This window comes from Bidens hawaiensis, unplaced genomic scaffold (genome assembly GCF_021521415.1).
Source record: "Bidens hawaiensis isolate Kalapana, Puna unplaced genomic scaffold, B.hawaiensis_p1.1 tig00007641_1, whole genome shotgun sequence".
In the NCBI taxonomy this organism is placed as follows: domain Eukaryota; kingdom Viridiplantae; phylum Streptophyta; class Magnoliopsida; order Asterales; family Asteraceae; genus Bidens; species Bidens hawaiensis.
In genome coordinates, this window is record NW_027491532.1 from 363,901 (window position 1) to 377,938 (window position 14,038).

Below are 14,038 nucleotides of genomic sequence, written 5' to 3' on the forward strand. Positions count from 1 at the left end.
ATTTGTTGTCCATCACTCCCAACTTTCATGTTATTTTCTTTAGTCACTCCCTAACTAATGGAGCACTAACTCTGTTAGGGAGTGATAGAAGAAAATAATATGAAAGTTGGGAGTACGATGAAACGAAACTTGGGAGTGTTCCGAACCAATTGATTAAAGTTAAGAGTATTAAAAAGCGATATCCCTAATTATTTTTTAATATATCATTACTATAGCAAATTAAAGATTAAAAAAATGTTTGATTATAAAGTTTAAAAAACAGGTTATTAACGGTTAAAAAATAAAAGTTAACAGTACTCTCTCTTCTTTTATATTTTTCCTATTTTGAAGTTATTTTATTTTATTTTATTTAAATGAGGTTTTCTTGTTATGTTGAATCAAATATATTACTATATTAAAGAAGAGGGACACCTATATAAGTAGGCTGTATGGCTTTCAAACTTTATTTTAATACTATTTCACCCCACACGTAAGGTACGTGACTTCATTTCATGGAAGTACAATATTAACCATTTATACATATATATTCTGTTCAAGAGATAATTTAATAGCCTATAAATCAGGTACCTATATTAGGTATGGATTTAGAATTTTGGATGAAGAAAATTGGCTAACAATGTTTAGCTATAAATGGAAGTTTTAAAAAAGGGTGATTAATTTGGCAATGCTTTTTCTCTTACTAAATTTGGATAACGTTACTTTATAGGTTTAGCACAAACAAAAAAAATCAAAATCTTGATCTCAGAGATAAAACCTCTAAATACTCTTATGAGGTTTGATGTCATGATACCTAATATGTGGTGCTTTACCTAAGCTTACACCTAGAAATATGACATATGGACATGATTCAAACATGCAACGTTAAGTCGTTAAATAAAAGAAACCTTTATGAGATCTAAGGCATGCGGTGAAAAGTTATCTCTGGCCTTACTAAAGCGGTGAAAACAAGAAGACATCTATCTATGTATGTTGTCTATTGATTATTAAAATTATCAAAGCTAGCATTAGTTTTGATAGCTACAACCGTAACTACTAAGAGAGATAATTATTCTACAATGAAGCACGTAACTTATAAAGTCAAGTTTACAAAGCACGTAAATATATAGATTAACTTATCAATGTTAACAAATGTCCATGCCATACTCAACTATTAATAACATAACAAAGCAAAGACGATTGCATTCATAAAACAATATTACAATTACAAACATTGAGACAACGTTTGATTATTTTATCTAAAATTGCCTGCCATGGCATGCACGATTACTAAAAACCAAACACAATAATATTAATGTTCAACAAATAAAAAGCACACAAAATATTATAGATATAAAAACCATTTAAATCTGCTTTAGAGCCTTGATGGTCCTGTGGGATGATGAACCACAATATGATTGTAGGCATTTAGCGTCAGAAAATCATCAAGCACAGGAGCAGTACATTGCCGAGTAAAGATCTTGCATGCTTCCTTATACATTCCATTCTTAAACCTTTTTGAGCCCACTTCGCGTTCGATTCGCCCCATTTCTTCTTCCACCACTTTCCCAAACAGCTCGGTGCTCACTCGCACACCGAGCCCATCACCATCCAACTCGACTCCGTATTTCAACCACTGCCAGTTCTGGACACGGCTGATTTCAGCCGTGGCTGCGTCCTCCATGAGGTTATACAACAGGACCGACCCTGTCCCCGTGAGCCAGGCCGCTAGGTACTGGATCCCGACCCGAGTGTTTAGCCTAAGGCCTTCCATTGTTCTGACCCCTCTAGGGATTTGCAAGAGGTCTTCTTCGGTTATGGTTGTTGCGTCGTCGCGTTTCATGGTTTTGATGAGGTTCGGTTTGTCCCCCATGTTTGCGTTGAAGACTTCCATGATGGGTGGGATCAGGCCCGGGTGTGCGGCCCATGTCCCATCGTGCCCGGCCCGTACCTCGCGTAGCTTGTCTTTCTTCACTCGCTCGAGTGCGGCTTCGTTAGCAGCGGCGTCGTCCCTAATTGGAATCTGAGCAGCCTGTTATTTAAAAAACATCATTCAGAAACCATTTTAGCATGTTATCCAACCTGCTCGTTAGGGGTGTTCAAGAAACCGAAAAACCGAACCGAAACAAAAATTGACTATTTGGTTTTATGTTTTTGTTAAAAACGACCTCATGATTTGGTTTTGGTTTTGCATGTAATCTAGATTTTTATTTTTGTTTTTATTTTAAATAATTTAATAAATATGTAACTCAAATACTTTTGGCCAAATGCATACTTAGTCTATTAGCTAGCAATTAACCAAATTATTTCTACCTAAATTTTACATTTATTATTTTCGGCAAATTTTCTTTTCAGCCTAAAATTTTCAAGCTCAAATGGCAAAAACCGAAACCAAAAACCTAACGGTTTTAAAATTTCAAAAACTTAAGTTTTGGTTTTCGGTTTGGTTTTAGCCCAAAACTACACCGAACCATGCACACTTGTACCGCTCGTAATCAAAAGCATCTCACAATTCAGGTACTTTAAAGCACCCAAAAGCCCACATATATAAAAATGACATACCATTCCTCCCATGGCGTGCACGCCACGCCTATGACATGTCCTGATGAGAAGATCAGAGTAGCTTCTCATGAAGTGTTGGCCCATACCGACCAAGACGCGGTCTGGTAACAGGCGGTCAGGGTGAGCCTGGAATGTCTTGACATAGCTGAATATGTAGTCCCATCTTCCGCAGTTCAAACCAACCGAATGGTCCCTTAGCTCATACAAAATCTCATCCATTTGAAACACTGCAGGCAATGTTTCGATCAACACCGTGGCCCTGATGCTACCTTTCTCTATGCCCGCCATTTTCTCAGCCCGTGCGAATACATTGTTCCATATCCTCGCTTCCCTGCGCGGAAACATACGTTTGCATACGTTACATAACATTGTTGGATTGAACTAGAGGTGAAAATATTGGTCCATATACATAATTATATAAGTAGGAAAAAAAAAGTAAATTAATTTTTTTATTTTGGTTTTTTTTAACGACTTTCTTATGTTTAGACTATCAGTTAAGACTAGGTTGTTTTAACCGAGTCCACTATGATCCGACTACGTTGTTTTAAATGATCAATTTCTTTTTTATTAACATTTTTTTTACCGTAATTGTTTATTTTAAACTTAAAAAAAAGATGTAACACTCGTTGTGTTCAAAAAAGATGTTATTTAAATTCTTTACACGTGTATTAATTTAGTTTGACGTATATGCAAGCATTTTTCGTTTTCAAAATGGGAAAATAACAGAAAAATGTGTTTTTGATGAGTTAAAGTAAACAAAATTGGCACGCTTTTTCTCGTAATGTCCATTCTCATTCTCATTGACTCGCACACTTTTTAATCATTCTCAATATCATCGGAAGTTATAAAATATTGTGATAAGACGAGAAAAAATCTTTTCGAAATCCAAAAAATCACGTCGGAAGCCAAAAGGTCTCGTCGGAAGCCTTACTAAATCTCATCGGAAGCAAAACTAAATCTCGTCAGACACCTAGCATTTCTGGTCAGCTCCAACAATTTAAAAAAAGCCTATCGACCCCATTGTTTTATAACGCGTGGGGATCTTGCCGGCAGAAAATCTCTTTTGACGAATGATTAAAAAGTGTTATGGGTCGACGAGATTGAGAAATCAAAAGGATACGTTTTCTTTTCTTTTTTTTCTTTTAACTTTAACCACTTAAATGTAGACATTTAGGTCATTTTCCATGTAAAAAACAACTCAAATCGGTCAATTTGCCTATTAAAAAGAATTGACATGGTATATACATTCAATATTAATATTATATATATCAATTTTATTAAGATTACCTAGAATTCTCCATTTTAGGAAGGTAGAAGAATGGACCGTATCCTTGTCCTTGTGTCTTACGGAAAGCCGCATGATTATGATGGAAGTAAAGCCCAAAATCAACTAGGCATCCGATCGCGGGTTCACCATCGATGAAGATGTGGGATTCGGGTAGGTGCCAGCCTCGGGGTCGAACAAAGAGCTTAGCAGTCTGATCATTGAGCTTGTACGTCCTGTTTCTAGCTTTGTCTTGGAAGCTTATTGTGCCATTAACAGCATCCTTTAAGTTCACTTGTCCCTTCATTAGGTTCTCCCATGTTGGTGATAGTGCATCTTCAAAATCAGCCTGTAATTTTTAGTCACATAAACATTTCATATTAAATTTCAAGAAATGTATAAAGAATGGTTGATTTAAAACAAACGACAAGTTCTTATTTTTTCTAAAAAAAATAAGAACAGTAAAACTTAATTTTGCACTACTAACCAAAAATTAGAGCATTATCATCCCATCCTCTGTCTTCAAATCAAAAATTACATTAAAACTTACTTTATTTTCACTCTCTATCTCAATTAAATAATACTTTTTATACCTTTTATCATTACATTTTCTTTTTCCTTCACTCACAATCACTTTCAAAATAATATTAAAAAATTATAAATGATAAACAGTAACTTTTGAAATACAGAAAACTCACTACTTTTTCTAAAATATAAAAAATTTTCACTCACAACACCATAAATCACTCTCTAAATTATAAAAACACCCCTTACATAATATAAATATGAGGGGTTGGATGAGAATCCTCTAAAGTCCCGTTTAAGTTTTGAGATCTAAGACTATATGTGTACTGTTTTAGGTTGTTTTCTTAAAAGGTGAAAAGGTTACATCAGTGTCACATATGCTTACATGTCTCACTCATTTTTTTTTCTTTTCATTTTTGTATATCATGGTTTTAACATATAAATTTTGATAAAAAGTAACTCTAAAAAAGTAAAAACGCAGTATGTGTGCATACATATATATATTAATGTTTTTAAAATAATGGCTTGTTAACTTTTTAAGCTGGTTAAAATAATAGTAAAACTGAAATATGTTTTATCAAATTTTAAAAGTTTAGTACGTACGTAGTTAATATTTTAAATACAAAAATTATAAACATGCGACTTTTAGACTAGACCATAACCTTTAATTTATATATATATATATATATATATATATATATATATATAAACACATATATACTAGCTTTTATCCCCGTATTACGGGGTTGTTTTTTTTTCTAATATTTATATATTTTTAGGATTTTAATTTTATTTATTGTATAAATATGTTTGATGATGAGAAGTTTCACAAATAAATGAGATGTTATAACTCGTTTAAAAGCTATCTAGGTTGATCAGTGACCCATTTATTTTTTAACTATAAAATTATTTCTTATTATAAATAATCTCTTTTTTTTTTACCAAATATTAATTTTAGTATCTCCTTATTTTATAGGATTTTCATATAAAATATTTGATAAAATTAATTTTTAATTTAATAGATGTTATAACCCGTTTAATGGCTATCTGGGTTTGATGGAACACAACACCGTGAATTCTAAGTAAAATGTATGAGAAGCATTCATTTACGAAAAAAGCAATCTCATGACTTGAAAGGATGTGAGGAGTAAGCAAAAATGCTTTTAAATGCTTCGTTTATAAATATTGAAGAAAATATATATTTTTATAACTCAACTCTTTAAGTTTAAACCGCTAGCGCGTGCTTGAAATTTTTGTTGATGCCAACGGCCATAAGAGTCATTTTAGTTGATTACAATTTACAACCCTCATGCATGGCTCATGCAAATTATTAAACAAACTAGTAAAAACCTAATGATGATATTTGAGATTTGCTTATTACAACAATTAATCTAAAGCAAAATAGCAAAACAACTCACCATAAAAACCTTAGCACCAGAATTAAGTGCATTAATAATCATCTTCCTCTCCACCGGACCCGTTATCTCCACCCTCCTATCCGCCACGGCCGGTGGCACCTCGGCACACACCCAATCCCCTTCCCTCACACTCCTTGTAGCCGGATCAAAACCCGGTAACCCTCCCGAGTTATACCTCTTCTTAGCCTCCTTCCTACACTCCATTGCATACTTAACATGATTCCTAAACTCTCTTTGTAAATCAGCCACAAATATCAAAGCATCCTTTGTTAGTATTTTGGCAAACTCTTGATCATATCTTCCTCTAATGTCCACCCCTTCTGGGACATCGTATCCGCCGACACCGCCTGAAATTTTTTCCATGACGGTGTCACCATAGTATCCTAAACTTAATGACATTTTTATTGTGTCGAATGTGTGTGTTCTTTTTTATTATTGTTGTTATATGAGTTAGCATATAAGTTTATAAAGGGAATGTTTCGGTGCATGGGATAGAATTATGTGCGTAAGACGTTAAAATGTGACGATGGATGTTGATAAGGTTGTAGTATGGGCGATCAAATCGCTTCGGGTTTTGGGGAGTTTTGAAGTTTGGGCCTTCAATTGGATAGTATAATGATTACTTCATCTTAATAATAGAAATAAAAAAAACAATTTATATATTATTACTAGTTTTATTCTCGTGAGATTATTTTATATTATTTGTTTCTAATATTTATATATTTTTAAAAATTTTAATTTATATATTATAAAAAACTTAATAATATATTTAGGATTTGATAATAAAAGGATTTCACAAATAAATAAGATGTTATAACCTGATTTAAAAGCTATCTGTGTTTTGTGAGAACCACGTTTCGTTTTTTTACTATAAAATTGTTTTTTAATCATAAATAATATCATTTTAAAGAAAAAATCGGATATTAATTTTAGTATATCCCTAATTTAGGATTTTCATTTGATGAGATTAATTTTTAATATAATGAGATGGCATAACCCATTTAAGAGTTATTTGGGTTTGTTGAGACCCATTCATGTGAATTCGGGTCCATGCATGAGAAAGCTTCATTTATAAATAAAGCAATCTGGTGGCTTGAGAGGATTTAGGGAAGTTTCGCTTATATATATTTAAGATTTTTTTAAAAAATAAGATGTCCTATTTATGATAAGGGGACCGGGTGGTACTGTGATGTAGGGTCGGCCATAAGGTGTTGCCAGGTGATCGACGGCCATATGCCCGACAACCCGCTAGGCCCGAATTTTTTTAATTATATGTATTTTTATTAAAACAATATGTGTATTTAGTGTTTAAACTCAATTACATAACCACTAGATTGGTCTAGTGGCAAAAGGGTGTATTACTCCAATCGGCCAAAAGGTTATGGGTTCCAGTCTCGTATGAGACATGATTTTTAATCCTATTTTTATACAAAACTTTTTTACACAACCTAAATTATAACAAAGTAAGCTCATATCAAAATTAAATTATTTAAACTCAATAAAATATTCCTTTTACTTAAGGCCAAAAAATTTTCTCCTTCGACCCAAATTTTTTTTTCCATTCTCAGAATCGGCCCTACCGTGATGGCACTATCACGGAGTGGTCATCGCAGACACCGCCCCAATCATTTTTATTTTGGAAAGATGGAGCATTTCAGTGATGGTGGTCACGGTCTAAGATATAAAAGAATTGAATGTTGGCAACGGTTAAAAGAGTGTTGGGAAAATAAAAATTGAAAAAAAAAACAATTTTTTTATAGTCTATACTATATAATAAATAAAACTTATGTTACATGTCATCACCAAGTTAATCATTACAAAAATTTTCCTTCTTCTCTCCCATATTAAATATGTTTAACATTTTTATTTCTTATTAATAATTTTGTATTTCATTTTTTTTTTTACTTTTTAATCTTTCATTTTCTCTTTTTAAAAATTCTTTCCTGATTTAAACAATTTAATACAAACATGAATATGTTATTTTGTTTTATATAAATATATTATATTAGTTATTAACATTAGGTTTTTGTAAGTAACCAATTTTCACGTTTATTTTGAATAATGATTCCAAAAATTAAGGTTTTATAAGAAATGTTATTATTGGATGAAGAGACAAGACTAATTTACATTAAATTTAATAAACTTTAACTTATTTATACAATATATTAAATAAAGTTTTCTAAGTGTCACGTGTCATCATCATGGTGATCCTTACAAAATTTTTCCCCATCTCTCTCTCATATTAAATACATTTATATTTTTTATTAATAATTTTGTATTTTATTTTTTTTCTTTTTAATCTTTCATCGTCTCTTTTTAATAATAATTATTTCTTGATTTAAATAAATTAATGTTAGGTTTTTATTAGTAACCAAGTTTTACGTTGATTTTGAATAATGATTCCAAAAGTTAAGGTTTTAAATATATTATATTACTTAATGAGTATTAAGATTTTATAAGAGATGATATTATTGGATGAAGAATCAAGATTAATTTAAAATTAAAATTTCAATAAACTTTGACTTATTAAATATATATGATATTTACTAAATTACAAGTTTTTTTTCTTTCAAACCCTTAAAATAAGACAAATTCACTAACGATGTATTCTCAGTGTTTATATTAATTTAAACGAGCGGGTTTCTTTAACCAGCTAAAATATCAAACGTGGTTCGGGTCAAAATAGTATATGATTAGAATGAGTTTCGGTCCACGAGTTTGTTTGAAAAAGTAGCCATTTAGTTCTTTTTTTAATTGCCTATTTAATCAACTCATCATTTATGTTAAGTTAACAATCTTAAAATTCAACAAAAATATAAACACTATATTCATGTTTTAGTTTTTCAGATAGATAAGACAACTTCTTACGTTAGGAATGCAAATACTGTTAATCAGATAATAAATTGACTTTGTATATCCTTTATTATTAAAGATTTCAAAAATCTAGATTTCTTTAGTGAACGAGCTACACTTGCACTGAAAAATGAGGTCCTTCAAGTAATTAGCAAACGTTTTCTATCAATGTTTATGGGAGACGAAAAATATTACCATTATTCAGATGGTATCTATCAGACAAAGAAAGTATTAGTTTCCTGGTGTTCTAAATGGCCTCAAAATATAAGGTTGTCAATTTATAGGTTAGTCCTAAAAGAGGATGTTGAAGTGATGTTGCTTAAATGGTTTATGTAATGAAATTAAACTACGTGTGAAAGCACAATATGATAATAGTGCTATATGAGCCAAAACCATACCTAATACTGGAATTCACACTTTTATTCTTAAAAAAAATCCTACATCTTTAGATAAAATAATTAATTTCAAATAATAAAATTGATGCAGAATTATCTCCATATTTGAATTTTGATTTTTAATATCTTTTATTATTTTAAGTTATCCCGTTTCCTAGTTTATCTTTTTCTATGTTTAGTATAAATAGGGATCCAAGGTTGTTTCGATGATTAGTTTTTTATTAAGTTTAATATAAAAGAACATTGTTCTTGGAACCTTTGGTTCGATTTTATCGTCTTTGTTAATCATGAGTCTCTCGAGCCATTGATCACTTCCAAAACTGCATCAGTTGGGATCAGAGCTTATGTTTCTCAAATGGCTCAACATGAACATGAATACTTGTTTGCTTGTAGATTCCCTGACAGAGGCAACGACAAGAGTGTTTTCTATTCATGTGCTCGTGGAGAAGATCGACGTCCTACTCGCAGAGTCGCCGACCGAGGCAGTGGCGGAGTCTATTCCGACCCACAGGATCTTAAGAAGATCAAACGACTCCGACAACGAGTCCGCGATCTTGAAGAGATCAAACGGCTCCGAAATCGAGTCCGCAATCTCGAGTTACATTGGGAGATGTGCAAGACGGAAACCGAGTCAAACACCGTCGTCTGGGACGAAGGTGGAGACGGAGAGCAACAGCCGTTTAGCCGTCATCCATACCTATTATTTGAACCAATATATCCGGAGGGTGTGTCAGAAGACGGACCGAAATTCGATTTAGACAGATTTTGAACCCGATGAGGAAGAATGTGTGTTCGTGCAAAAGGTTCTTGACGGGAGTATTGTTCAAGAGGGAAAAAAGGAAGCGCAAGGAGATGAAATGGTTAAAGGTGTTGACTTATTTCTGGAAGCTCCAATCGATATGCCAACATTCATGGAGGAGACGGCCGGTAATTATGGTTTAAATTTTGAAATCCCCTTATCTTCGTCTACAATTACGAATTATTTAAATGCCTTTAAAGATAATAAAGATGATTGGAATATGCATGAGTCATTTTGTGGCAAGCCTTTCATATTAGAAACTTTAGTGGAGGGTCCCATACAAAATGATGGAAAGAATGATATTTTTCGGAAGTTAGAGATTCCAATTAATGTGGGTAAAAATATGATTAAGTATGGCATTTCTCGTGGGCTACATGCTAAGGTTTCACTTTCACGTATTGATCATATTTTATTTAGTAATGATGGGAATAAATTTCTTGGACCGAAGGACAAGGTTAGTTCAATTAATAGGGCCCCAAAGATTAATACAGATATGGGAGTTCAAATGAAGCCCAATATTAATGTAGAAGAACTTACAAATGGAAAAAAAGAAGCCGATCTTTTCGACGTTCTCAAGACTCAAAGACGAGTCTTTCTCGAAGACGGGGAGAAGGAGATGGAGATACCCGACAACCTAATAGACCCAGGTGGTACGAGTTTAGAGTCGGGTGATGCGACTTGTGAAGTTCAATTAGTTGAGCGGGTAAAGTAGAGAGCAAACATGAACCGTGCTAATGCTACATTTGACCGGGGTGGCATACGTTCAAAGTCGCGCAAGACGTTTTGCAAAGTTGAATTATTTGGGCATGTGATGAAGTTAATAAATAAGGGGCGCGTTGATGTTCCTTTCGATCCAGGTGGCTTTGGTCCGAAGGCAAAATTTGAGGACGAGCTTTTTCGAAGATGGGGAGTAGGATGCAGAATTATCTCCATATTTGAATTTTGATTTTTAATATCTTTTATGATTTTAAGTTATCATGTTTCCTAGTTTATCTTTTTCTATGTTTAGTATAAATAGGGATCCAAGGATGTTTCGATGATTAGTTTTTGATTAAGTTTAATATAAAAGAACATTGTTCTTGGAACATTTGGTTCGATTTTACTGTCTTTGTTAATCATGAGTCTCTTGAGCCATTGATCGCTTCCGAAACTGCATCAGAAATTTTCACTTTATTTGTGTTTTACAATGAAAATCAATAAAAGCTAAGGTCAATCACTATAGATAGTTGGTTTGCTTTTGAGACAATTTATATTAACTCGCGGTTAGTTTTTTGTTGCATTATCTAGAGTTAAAAAATAGAAACAATGTAAAATTAATAAGTTTTGATATATAAAGTAAAATTACAAATAAAGCTACAATTGTGTACAAAGAAATATTTAAAGATTTATGAATTTTCTAATAACTTTTATTTTCATATTGTGTTATTGTAATTTATTCTATCATATAATATATCTTTATATTTATTAAACGTATCTTTTGTATTTCACGTTGTGTTATTATTTAAATTAAATAATTTATTACAACCCATGTGCTACACGGCTAACTAACCTAGTATATAAATAAACCAAACCCATTATATTTATCAATCACGTCTCTTCTCTCATAAAAAACAAAAAGAAAAAGTGTAAAAAACGAAAACAAATGGAAAGTTCAAGCCAAAACGGGTCAGGTACAAAGAAAAAATCGTTTACGCTAAAGGTTTGTGATAGCCAAGATAGTACAAGTAGATTTAGTTTACAAGACGAATCATTTCCAACCAAACGTTTCCAACTCAACGACCTTCAACTATCCACAACATACAACCAACCAAACATGCCAACCCAAATCGCAACCGGTCATTTCCCTTTACCACCTGATGAATAAGCGATTGAACGTTTCACATATCGCTAGCCAATGCCACCCTACCAAAACATACCAGACCGTAACCCAAAACGTGATTTCCTTTTTTATTCAGATGGCAAAGAATTTCAAACAAGAAGAACCAGATGAAAAGTTTGAAGAACTAGGACAACAAGCTCGTGGAAAATGGCCAACAAAATTTACTAAAAGCGGGGGTTTTCTAAGTTGGATGGATGAGGAGATGGCCTTATAAAAGTATAAAAGGCTTACTTACATATTTCCGAAGGCCGTATAGTCGGAAATCAACAAACTAAAACTGCTTTTACAGGCCAAGTTTTTTTAGCATTTTGGAAAGCTACTCGATGGAACTAACTAAACCATTGATCAACTCATTTCGAAGTGGATGAATTTAAATAGAAAAATGAACCATTTTAGTGCATGCTACATTCAAAATGTAAAAATTTTTCATTTATATTAGTTGTTACGTTTATTATTATTTTTATTGACATGTAAGTTAGCACATGTTTAATTTATATCATATAAACTTACAATTTGCCTAGTGTAATGGAGGGTGTTATATTATCAACAAGGCCGCCTTAAAAGACTGTACAAAAAACGTTTAACTTGAGAAACTTTCCCCGCTTATTGGCGTGGGAGATTGTGAGATCTCATTCCAAATTGGTGTTATACTAGTTTTAGAGCCCGTGTTACATACGGGATAATTTAAATTATAAAATTATAAGTAAAACAAATAATTATATAATGTATATGAAAAAAAATGTATTACATCTATGCCTGTATCTATACAATGTGTATATATTGAGCACATGTTTTCTGGTCCAAGTGTATCTTGTCTTTACCATGAACAAATTTCTTTGGTTAACAATAATTATAGTTTTACCAATATTTGCAGGTTCCTTAATTTTCTTTCTTCCCCATAAAGGAAATAGGGTGATAAAGTGGTATACTATTTGCATATATGTATGTTAGAACTTCTTCTAACAACCTATGCATTCCGTTATCATTTCCAATTGGACGATCCATTAACAAAATGGTTTTTTTAAATGAACTTAATAAAAAAATGTCTGTGCAAAATCTTACCTGAGAATGCTTCTTTCTAATGAAAAATTCATTCTTGGTGTCATATATGTATAATTGAAGGAATTTTGGTTATGAACCAATTTTGAAAATAAGACTTCTTATACGATAGTAGTTCTAACCTCTCAGCCTAAATACAAAAGAGACATTACCTTTATTGATATATTTATCAATTTACCACCCATCAAAGGAAAGTAGGATATTAAATTGTAACAATGGATGTTATTCAAGAACTATGTTTTTCTGAGCTACACCATAAAAAAGATTTTTATAAGTTTCAGAGGGTTTCTCGACTTTGTTATAATGACAACATAAAAAATAACATATTAACCCATTCAATTTTGTGAATATTTTGTTTCATTTGAGCATAGTTTTGTATGACATACTTCCATACAACGTTCTGATCACCATTGAAGGAAAAATTAATGTTGAAAGTGTTCGCAATCTTTTCTTAAGTTTTAATAGTTGAGGGAAAAATAGTCAATTTGTCAAATCCCGAACCTTTTGATTATTTCAAAAAATGCCCTTAAAAATAAACTTGAAACCCTAATCATGTTTAAAATTCTAATTTTCATACTTTTGACATTTTAAAGTCAACACTTTGAACCCATAACAAATTTGACGATAAATCTATTTTGCATTCTCAAACTTTTAAAAATATTCAAAATTTTCATTTTTGACCCATAACAAATTTTGAACTAAATGTAGTTAACTTCTACCAAACAATCTATTTACCAACTCTTGACTTATAAAATCAAATTTAACTTCCACAAAAAAAACCCGAAACAATTTTCATTTGAGAAACATGATTTGTTGTTGATTTTTGGAATTCACCAAATATTTTAAAATATATAGTAAAATAATATGTTAATATTTATATTTGTAAAAATATATAGATATTATATAAATATAGTGTAAAAGGAAAGAGAATAATTATTGATTTATTACATATATTAGGGTATATTAGTTTTGGAGGGAAAAAAATTATGAAAATTAACCAAAACATGACAAGTGTCCCCATTTATTTTATATATATATATATATATATATATATATATATATATATTAGAATCATTTATAAGTTACATTTAGGTGTTTCCAAATATAAGAAGATAATTAAATAATGATATAAAGTCTCAAGTTAAGAATTGATTTGGTTTCAATAATATTTTGTGAATTTAGAATTTAATTTAAATATTAATGAGATGGATAAAATATAAAAGACAATTGATTATGTGGCATCCTATGTGGACAACCTAGATGAATGTCATGTGGACATATGGTTTTGCTTTAATATATTAGTAAGAT

General features: G+C 31.6%; 1 protein-coding gene across 1 annotated transcript; it reads right to left on the bottom strand.

The window, feature by feature from the left end:
* Positions 1 to 1,351: 1,351 nt before the first annotated feature.
* LOC143635662 (malate synthase, glyoxysomal-like) lies at positions 1,352 to 6,159 on the bottom strand. The gene is made up of 4 exons (XM_077103435.1): positions 5,746 to 6,159; positions 3,826 to 4,151; positions 2,539 to 2,869; positions 1,352 to 2,008 (listed from the first exon to the last, which is right to left on the bottom strand). The coding sequence occupies exons 1-4, from the start codon at positions 6,142 to 6,144 to the stop codon at positions 1,352 to 1,354; spliced, it is 1,713 nt and encodes a 570-aa protein (XP_076959550.1). The 5' UTR covers positions 6,145 to 6,159.
* Between the last annotated feature and the right edge of the window lie 7,879 nt (positions 6,160 to 14,038).

Excerpts from the sequence above, each read along its gene's own strand:
- LOC143635662 (XM_077103435.1), bottom strand. The coding sequence starts at position 6,144 with ATGTCATTAAGTTTAGGATACTATGGTGACACCGTCATGGAAAAAATT. Across the intron at positions 4,152-5,745 it reads CTGGTGCTAAGGTTTTTATG|GCTGATTTTGAAGATGCACT; the intron begins GTGAGTTGTTTT and ends TAAAAATTACAG. Across the intron at positions 2,870-3,825 it reads CCTAAAATGGAGAATTCTAG|GGAAGCGAGGATATGGAACA; the intron begins GTAATCTTAATA and ends GTTTCCGCGCAG.